Source organism: Bombus pyrosoma, linkage group LG16, assembly GCF_014825855.1.
Source record: "Bombus pyrosoma isolate SC7728 linkage group LG16, ASM1482585v1, whole genome shotgun sequence".
Lineage (NCBI taxonomy): Eukaryota > Metazoa > Arthropoda > Insecta > Hymenoptera > Apidae > Bombus > Bombus pyrosoma.
Genome location: NC_057785.1, coordinates 1,630,004 through 1,639,945, shown reverse-complemented (window position 1 = coordinate 1,639,945; position 9,942 = coordinate 1,630,004). Strand labels below are relative to the sequence as shown.

Genomic DNA, 9,942 nt, shown 5'->3' with positions numbered 1-9,942 from the left:
GAGAAAGAATAACAACACACCCAAACAGGCTGGCTACGGAAACGATCAACGCAAGAATAGAAAGAAGACTAAAAAGGAAACACCCAGCTGATCTCATAAAGGATATAAACTAAAAAACGCGAAGATGGCACCCCGCTGGGGGTAACCATCCACATGCTATTCAATCATATGTTATAACATTTTACCTAATGTCCCACTGAACAAATTGTAAAATTAAAAATAAACAATATAATAAAAAAAAAAAAAATAAAAAAGAAAAAAAAAAAATATCGTCATGGCCACCGTTCTTGCCATCACTACAGACATCCAATTCAGCAGGAATACAACTATCTGGCATTTTCTCAGTCTATCAGGACTGTATTTGTATGATCGTTTACCATCTAATGTTTTTAAAGTAACCCATCTCCTTCCAAAATCTCTGTTATTACAAAGGGACCCTTAAATTTTGGAACTAATTTAGTTTGATGTCTTTCCTCATTTTCGCGTAATACAAAATCACTAAGATTAAATCTAACTACTTTAGCTTTAGTCTTGTCAGTTCTATCTTTATCATATTTAGCGCTAACCTCTATATTCTCCATTGCCTGCTGTCTTACATCGGAGATATATATTTCTCTTTCTTCAATATTGTCGGGTAGCAATAAACCGTAGGATCTTGCTATTTTACCGATTAGTAATTCTAACGGACTCGATTTAGTCACACGATTGGTGTTGCAATTCAAGACCAATCGTATTTCGCTAATCGCGTCTTGCCATGACCGCCTGGTCGTTTCTACTATTGTAAACATAATTTTCAACCTATAATCAGGCTCATTAATGAAATAATACTAGCATTAGAAAACAAACAATACTGTACAGCCCTCTTTATAGACATCGAGAAAACATTTGACAAAATAAACCACGACAGCCTGCTACAAACAATCAGAAAACAATTCCCGGAACAAATATATCAATTAATAAAATCCTACTTAAGCAGCAGAACCTTCGTAATAAAAATCAAGGACACATACTCTGAAGTTAAAGACATCAAGGCAGAGGTTCCGCAAGGAAGCGTCACACTATACACGGTCAACATACCAACAATTCTTAGAACAATAGTAAACGCCCGGTGGTACGTTAGAAATGAGGACACTCGGAAGGATCTGGGAATACCAACGGTCAAGGAGGAGATTAGCAGATACTCGGAAAAGTACAGAGAAAGAATAGCAACACACCCGAACCGGCTGGCTGTGGAAACGATCAACGCAACAAGCATAGAAAGAAGACTGAAAAGGAAACACCCAGCTGATCTCACAAAGGATATAACCTAACAAACACGAAGATGGTACCCCGCTGGGGGTAGTCACCCATACGATAACCAAACAGCTTGGACAAATTGTGAATGTAGATTATTAAATAAGAAAGAAAAAGAAACGTACCCATAATACGGTCTTCCTGTCCATTAGCTCTACTAGCACCGGTTGCTATTAAATGAAGTTTGTTATGTTTACCTTGACGGTAATCTCGAAATTATTTACCAGTAAAACATCTTCCTTGACCTGCTATTATCCGGCAAGAACTGCTGAATAGAAAGGTAGCAGATTAAAGCGCTTTAATGGTACTAGAAGAATCTAGTTTACGAGTATGAGGCAAGTATACAAATTTAGTGAAAGTATCCCAAAACAATAACCTATTCTTTCGAATCACTTTTACCACTTAACTTGCGTGTTATATCTACGTGGATTGTATGCCAAGGCATGCTGGTCTTAGGTATAGAATGTAATTCGGCTTGTATTTTACCTGAGTTGGGACGGACTTCTCCATTATGAATTACATATCCAAGATAAAGCACCGATGTTTCTAGAAAGGAACATTTAGAAAATTTGAAAGAAAGTCCGGCGTTTGCGAGGGTATTTAATACAATGTATAATCTTTCTAAAGATGGGTCTATCGAGTTGGCCATAATTAATACATCGTCGCCTAAAGCCTTAAGAATGGTTTTCTGAGAAACGGATGATGCATTTTTCAACCCAAACGGCATCGTCATACACTCGTATCGTCCATCGGGGTAACAAATGCTGTATATTCCGTAGAATTAGAATGAATAGGGATTTGGTGAAATCCGCTGGCCATGCCCAGCCTAATAAAGTATCTCGCTTCTTGCAATCTCGCGATTGGATCGTGAATTACTAGGCCTTATGATTTTTGCTTTAATTAATTCGCTTATTCTTCCACGTACTATTCTTCGCTCCTCCTCGTTAAGTCTATGAGGACTTCTTTGTACGGTGACGTATTTCTAGATGTCAATGACAATGAATTTAGGTTCCATAACGAATCCATGGTCAACGGGTTGACGAATGCGATGTGATACACGATTCTGGTGTGACTCAACGTACAAGTAGAACTTAACTGAATGAGCTGAACCGCAATTCAAGTGGAACTGCCCTTATATACTCCTTTCCGTACCTCTCGGGTCAATCTTTGTTTTTAAGGAGAGCTATATACTTACTCCATACCTCTGTTAGGTACACATCCTTCCCCTGACCGTGGCTACGTTCAGCGACCCGTTATGTCACTTCGAGCCCAAGCCCACTGTCATAAATCTCGGGCTCCCGTACTCGGATTAGAACATAAACCTCAGTTTTATTATTTAAATACAGCTATAATAAAAAGTCTGGACTAAAGTATTGGGGACCTTCCCAAACGTCCCAAAAGAAAGGTCCCGATGTCCTTTCATCTCCGACATATATATATATATATTTATTTATTTATTTATTTATTTATATAGGCTGGTACAGGAGGAAATTGTCACTAGCATCAAAATTTAATTTAAATAAATCTACACTTTTTGTATCTTTCACATATCTTATGTTCTAAATTCAATATTTACTATAATGTTGTATAGTTTAATTGTATAAGTTGAATATATTGACAATGAATAATAACATGTGAAATATGTACAAGAATCACAAAATTATTATTAACAGCTCACGAATTTTTAATTCTTTACTTAGAAAAGTTAAATTATTTTAAGATTGATTATCTTATTAATATTATGTTTAGCTCTCAAGTAGAGTTGGTCTTGAAAGAATGCAATACGCGGACGTGTTATGATCGTACGTATGAGGTCGAATTGTTCTGTACGTGAGTGAATAGAGTGCCTCAATCCTGATCTCCGCGCTCTTCTGAATCGTTGACAGTAGTCATCGTGATTTTCTGCGAACGATTCTATCGATGACGTACCGTGGACCAGTCTACGAGAACACAAAACTGTTGCATGCTGCGTGTTAGGGCAAGAAACAAGGGCCTATACTATCGTGTTTTAACCATTGAGGTGGGCTGCACCGACGAGGCTGTGGACGTTCCTAGATTGGCGATGAAAACTGAAACATCCCAGGATATGACGTAAATATTAATATAAAGAGTAACGGAGAACGGCACCATGAAGAAGAATCTCACGCCGTAGTGCGATGTTAGTCACACAGACACCCTCCTCGACGGACAATCTACCGAATATGCTGCCGGTACTCGAGGAGGAGGCGGATGTCGATGTCGACGACGCATTCCCGCCGCACGTCGACACGACGAACATCGTCATACAGCAAGAAGCAAACGCTGAAGACCTTCAACGAGGTCAATGCGCTTCTCCAGGCCGGCAGAAAGAGGGAGGCTAAGATGATCATAAGGGAAAACGCGTGGCCATTGAACAACGGGATCAGAGCGCAATTGTGGCCAGCTCTTTGCAACCAACACGCACATGGAAAGAACATGCTCGATAGATTCTATTGGGACATGGTCAATCAAGTATTTGGAACTACAGAGCTACCGGAAAAATCAATCATGCTACCACCGTTCATGGATAGCACTCATTGCCTGTCGTACCACCTGACGAGAAAAGGCAGGAGCGTTGCGGACAGGATTGTGTCTGTGCTGGGATACGCTTGTCCTGATATCACCTACAGTCCTTCTCTTTATCCCATAACGGCTCTTCTACTTCACTTTATGCCAGAGGAGGAGTGTTATCATTGTATGGCCAGCTTGGTCGCCGCTAAAGACAAGATGTTCATTACGCAAACGAAACTCCTCTACGAGGTTACTTGGAAAACCGTCGAACAAATCACTAAAAAGCACGTGAAATCAGCAGCGGTACATTTGGCGAGGCACTGTTCTGGATCGAGAGCAGAAAGAATTTACATGGATTGGATGTGGTGGATTTTGCAGCTTCTTCCTTTCCAGCATTTAGTCAGGGTTATGGACTGTTTTCTTCACGAAGGCATCAAGGTCTTCTATCGTGTAGCAATGGCTATAGTTTTATTATTCTATAAGCATTCATCGCTGCAAAATTCTGAATGGATGAACGAAATATCGAAGAACGGTATTGATGCTGCTCTCTCGAAGTTTTGCAGACAAACACCGGTAACGCCAGCTAAATTTTTACGTACAGCATTTGGGATACGTGGACTCAGTTCAGCATACATATCAACGGTATTTTTACGCACAGAAATGGCTCTAAAAAGTAAAAGCGTTATATCGGGATCCAAATCATTGGCTAGATCACGATCCACAGGTAATTTGCCGACCAGTCAGTCTCAAGTCAACATTCAGATGATGTCGCACACGCTCACGATACGAGAATTATTCACGTTATGGTCCTAGCTACCTATGCGGATCACCATGTATCAACCAATCCTATTGTATACAACAGAAGAGCATGGTTGTTCTTTGACAACATTTTATGTAAGGGTAGAGCAACATGAACCAACCCTCTTAATGATAAAAACATGTAACAATGAAGTATTTGGTGCCTATTGCTCCACAAGATGGTGTGAACGTAACTTGAAAAATGATAAAGGACAAAGACAAGCTTATTTTGGGACAGGTGAAACTTTCTTATTCAGCTTGTATCCTGAACGAGCAAAATACCCTTGGGTGGGTATGGATTCTTCGCACAATGATTCTAAAGTCCATCATTCAGCTGAACTGTTTATGGCAGCAGATTCCAAAATGATAACAATTGGAGGAGGATCGACAATAATCAACGTTTAGCTCTCAAGTAGGAAGTAATAATATATTTAAAGTTTATTGTATCTTTATTATTTTAGGTTATTTGATAACCTACAGGTTGCGATAATAATTTATTTTTATACAGAATAAAATAAAAGAAAAGCTATTAAATAGCTACCGAAATAACAAATTAATCTATCATTTTAATTAAAAATAAGATTTTAAAGGAAATTTATCATTTAAAATTTATTGTATCTAATATGATTAATTTTCTGTTTGTTTAATTTGTAGATAAAGTAAATCAATATTTTTCATAGTTTTTAAGAAATTGGTAATGCTCTGCATGATTTACTTTATTTGCCTGTTACGTTGGAAAAGGAGGAATCATAGTAATTATATTATCGTTTGGGACTTGGAGTGGCCGTCCGTTTATGACTCGGACAGCACTGCCTCTTTTGGGAAAGTCCGAATTTTCTACCACCCAAGTTATAAACCAAGTTATAATACCAGATGATATGCGCCCACGAGAGTACACTAGTACAAGATTTAAAGTAATAGATTCCCATCCTATAAAAACCATGGTAAGAAGGAAAACCCGAGGACAGAAAATTAGTATATAAGGACCAGGCGAGGCTTCTTGGGAAGTATTAACAAAATCTTCCAACAGTCTTCATCAGAGTGGTCAGATTCTTCGTGTTATACTACACTGTACTCTGTATCTTAACTTCAAATACATAACCTAATGACATACTACTACTCAGCAGCTTTAATTTACCTCCACCTTGAGCGTTAATTTCGTTCAAGGTTCGCGATACCAACCGATAAGTTGCAACCTGACTGATCGTCACATAGTTGAGAATTCTCAAATATATTTTAAATTTTACTTATTTATTCATATTATTGGCAGAATTATGAGTTATTATAATTTTATTGATTTCTCATTAAATAATACTACTTTCGTATCTACTTTATTTATGAATGTATTTAGAAAAATATATCAAATGTATCTTTTATTATGTTTGCAACAGAAATATGTAAAAAATTAATTGTATAATTACAAAGAAAATATATTTGGGAAATATACAAGTTTAATAAAGAAATATTACAATTGTATAAATAAAGGTATAGATTATAAATATTTTATTTTATTTCTGTACATATATATGCATATAAAATTTCTCGGTAGCGACTGCAGTTGGCGTTAGCGTCGACGGCTCTTCTTACAGATGTTGACTGTAACCAATGCAAACAGTGAAAGAATTAACAAATGAAATGTCGGTATTATCCTATAGTACTATCACTGATGTGTGGGACGTTTGGAAATTTCCAATTTATCTTTTTGATTAATCATTTCATCTAAAGAATTTATACACACAATTATTTTTTCCTAGGCTTTCTAATTTTTGAAATCTGTATGTAGTATATCTATCTCTACGAAATCCGTCACATTGACGGGCTAGCTGATTTCATAAACAATCCGTTTTTCAAAGACAGTGTGCAAAAGTTTCAGTTATTGTAGACATTTCCCATTATTGTCTCCGCTTATTCTAAGTATTTACAATAGGGTAATTGATTTTGGGCACAGTATTTTCTTTTTTTGACTAATCCCCCTTTTTCAACAAACATGAGTAAATCCAGGAGATATAATAAGATATTGAACAAAATTGTCAAGATTGTTCTGAGGATACCTCCGAAGAAGATCAGTATGAATTAGGTCAAAGCAAAGCTAACAGTGAAAGTTTTGAATACACCGAAAGTGGAGAGATAGAAGGATCTTTAGATAGTGAAGATGAAAACTTCTTGGAAGTGTTTTGTAACAAGAGAAGGATGCATATTTTTTCTAGTTCTGACTCCAAGGATGAAAGCAACTGTTAGTAGAACGAGCATTCCAAGCACATCCCAAAATGTAATGGGTGAAATTGAAATTGCAATTGACGGGACACAGTGGATAAAACTGAAAGCAAGCAGATCTAGGGGTAGGACACCCGTTCGTATGATATTCAAGGATATCGCAGGACCTACTGGCTATGCTAAGAGAAATATTATGTCGGGTTGTGTAACTAGTGCTTTCGAATTGATAATTGACAGACACATAATGGAACACATAAAAGATTGCACTGAAACCGAGGCACATCGAGTTTTGAAAAAAGACTGGACAATAACAGTTGCTGAGTTACGTATACATATGAGGCTAGATCATTGAAAGCCTCCAAAAGATTACAAACAGATAAATTTGCGCTGATATACGAAATTATGGAACAGATCTATAAGTAATAGCCAGGCTTGTTACAAACCATATGAAAATATCTCAATAGATGAACAATTATTTCCAACGAAAACCCACTGCAGGTTTACGCAATATATGCTAAATAAGCCTCATAAATTTGACATTAAGTTTTGGTTAGCAGTTGACGTCCAAACAAAATATATTTTGAATGGCTTCCCTTATATGGGGAAGGATGAAACTCGACTCTCAAGGGAAAAAAAGACAAGATGACTTTGTTTTCCTCAAATTTATATAAATCAGAAAACTGCATGCTTACAGTGTATAAAAGCAAACCTAATGTAAAAGTCTTCCTTCTAAGCACCAAACATACAGGTATACAAGTAGAAGACAATTATAAATGTGTTCCAGAAACCATTGCTTTTTATAATAAAACAAAGTTTGGTGTGGATGTCGTTGACCAGATGGCACGCAAATATAGTGTGAAAACAGGGAGTTTCCAATGGCTCCTTCAAGTTTTTTTTCAATATTTTAGATTTGGCAGCAATAAACGCATGGATATTATGTAAAGAGTGTACCAGATCAAAAATATCCAGAAAGGAGTTCATATTTTGCCAAAGATCAGACGCTTCATTTCTGTCACTTACAACGTCAGAAATGCAAAAAAGTTGCCAAGTGGGCTACTGGAAAGAAAATAGAAGCAAGAATTATTGTATATACTTGCATATACTGCAAAAAGAACATATGCAGAAAATGCATAAACAAAATTCAGTATATTTGTAAAAAATGTGCTCAATAAATATGATTACCCTATACCGTTAATATTATTGTTATCATTTCCGTGATAATTTAAAAAAAAAATATTTTACTTATTAATAACTTGAACTTTTACTTATTAATAACGTGAAGCCTAATATTGTTCAATTCAGACTTAATTTGAATAAATCGATTTTTTAAAGAAAATGCGTATTTTCGTTTAGAGATAGGTATATAAGAAACGCCTGTAAACCTACTGTTAAACTGTATTTTGAACTTCCAAAAAGTGTTAAGATAAAATCTATTTAATTTTCTGATTAATATTTACTTTGAGACTGCAAGAGTTCATTCTGCCGTGTCAAGTCAGCAATATCCTGTTGATGGGAGGAATTCTTACGTCGCATAAACCGTATATATTCAACAGTTTTCTTGAGTATTTGTGTCCTACTTGCAACCTTTTCTCCTTGCAACGTAGGTACAATGTCTCTAAGGTGGGAGAAATTATCCTTAATGTGATCCCGACGTTTCCGTTCCAGCGCATTATGGTGTGCCCGTTTTTCTGCCTATCAATATATACAATGTTTTTTCATATCAAATCAAACTACATTATATATAAGTTGTACAAAAATCTTACATCTAAATTCTTGCCTTATAATCAATATCAATCTTAACCTTATTATTAAAAATAAACATGTGTGTGTATATCTTAATCTTAATTATAAAATTAAATCTATAGATCAATATACATATTAGTTGAGTATCTTCATTTTATAAGATTCAATGATAAATTATTTACAAGAATAAATTGGTTAAATCGCACGGAAAGTGTCCACTTAACCTCAACAATATTTACATTTTATATTTTGAAAATAAAACTTGTTTATATCGTTAATTAAATAAAAGATGTTGAATAAATAAATAGAATTAGAAAAGAAAGAAGGAAAATAAGAGTGGATAATGAACTTACTTGAGAATATTGGGTATTGTTTGAATGCCTCTGCGTAGAATCGGATTCGTCACCTTCCTAAAAAACGATCTCTTTAACAAGGTCCATTGAAAGAACAGTTTTAAGGACTTACATCGCTCTCAATGTAGATGTCTCGATCATCATCACTCATTATAAATTCCTTGGTAGGTTTAAGAAACAGGTAAACAAAAGATACTTTATCAAGTTTGTAACAAATATACAAACAGTGTACATACAGTACATATATAACAAAACGCACGTAGGATTTGACAACCAGAAAGTCACTAGTTCTTAGAAACTTGTCTAGAGACTTTATTTTCAACAAATCCACTGTCAACGGGATGACAAACGCTCTGTGACACACGATTCTGGAATGACTCAACGTACAAGCGCAACCTTATTTGGATGAATTGAACCGCAGCCCAAGTGGAACTTCCCTTATATACTCCTCTCCGTACCTCTCCGGTCAATGTTTGTTTTTAAGAAGAGCTATATAATTACTCCATACCTCTGTTAGGTAGACGTCCACGTACAAACCCAAGTCCACTGTGATAAATCTTGGGCTTCCATACCCGGATTAGAACATAAACAACTATTCCTCAGTTTTATTATTTAAGTGCAGTCTGGACTAAAATATTGGGCACTTTCCCAAACGTTTCAAAAGAAAGGCTTCGATGTCCTTTCATCTCCATTCTTCATATATGTCGGGTTGTCGTTACGATTAGGGTTGGGGTTAAGGGCGTGAAACGAATCTTCGTTGTGATTAGACATTGTCGTTATGCAATAGAGAAGATATTGACTAGAGCAAATATGATTTTTTTTTTTTTTTTTTATATTGTTTATTTTTAATTTTACAATTTGTCCAGTGGGACATTAGGTAAAATGTTATAACATATGATTGAATAGCATGTGGATGGTTACCCCCAGCGGGGTGCCATCTTCGCGTTTTTTAGTTTATATCCTTTATGAGATCAGCTGGGTGTTTCCTTTTTAGTCTTCTTTCTATTCTTGT

General features: G+C 36.0%; 1 protein-coding gene and 2 pseudogenes across 3 annotated transcripts; 2 read left to right on the top strand and 1 right to left on the bottom strand.

Annotated features, from left to right (window-relative positions):
* Positions 1-3,214: 3,214 nt before the first annotated feature.
* LOC122576270 lies at positions 3,215-5,039 on the top strand (annotated as a pseudogene).
* A 1,061-nt stretch (positions 5,040-6,100) lies between these two features.
* Positions 6,101-9,682, bottom strand: LOC122576755 (protein max-like). 3 transcript variants are annotated; one of them, XM_043747488.1, is made up of 4 exons: positions 9,043-9,675; positions 8,931-8,987; positions 8,292-8,526; positions 6,101-6,216 (listed from the first exon to the last, which is right to left on the bottom strand). In XM_043747488.1, exons 1-4 carry the CDS (start codon positions 9,079-9,081, stop codon positions 6,185-6,187), a joined length of 363 nt encoding a protein of 120 aa, XP_043603423.1. In that variant the 5' UTR covers positions 9,082-9,675; the 3' UTR covers positions 6,101-6,184. The 3 variants fall into 3 exon arrangements, with proteins under 3 accessions (XP_043603423.1, XP_043603424.1, XP_043603422.1); XM_043747489.1 differs by lacking the exon at positions 6,101-6,216 and adding an exon at positions 7,482-7,887 and having other exon boundaries at positions 9,043-9,682; XM_043747487.1 differs by lacking the exon at positions 6,101-6,216 and adding an exon at positions 7,482-7,890 and having other exon boundaries at positions 9,043-9,668.
* LOC122576754 lies at positions 6,223-8,029 on the top strand (annotated as a pseudogene).
* Positions 9,683-9,942: the final 260 nt, after the last annotated feature.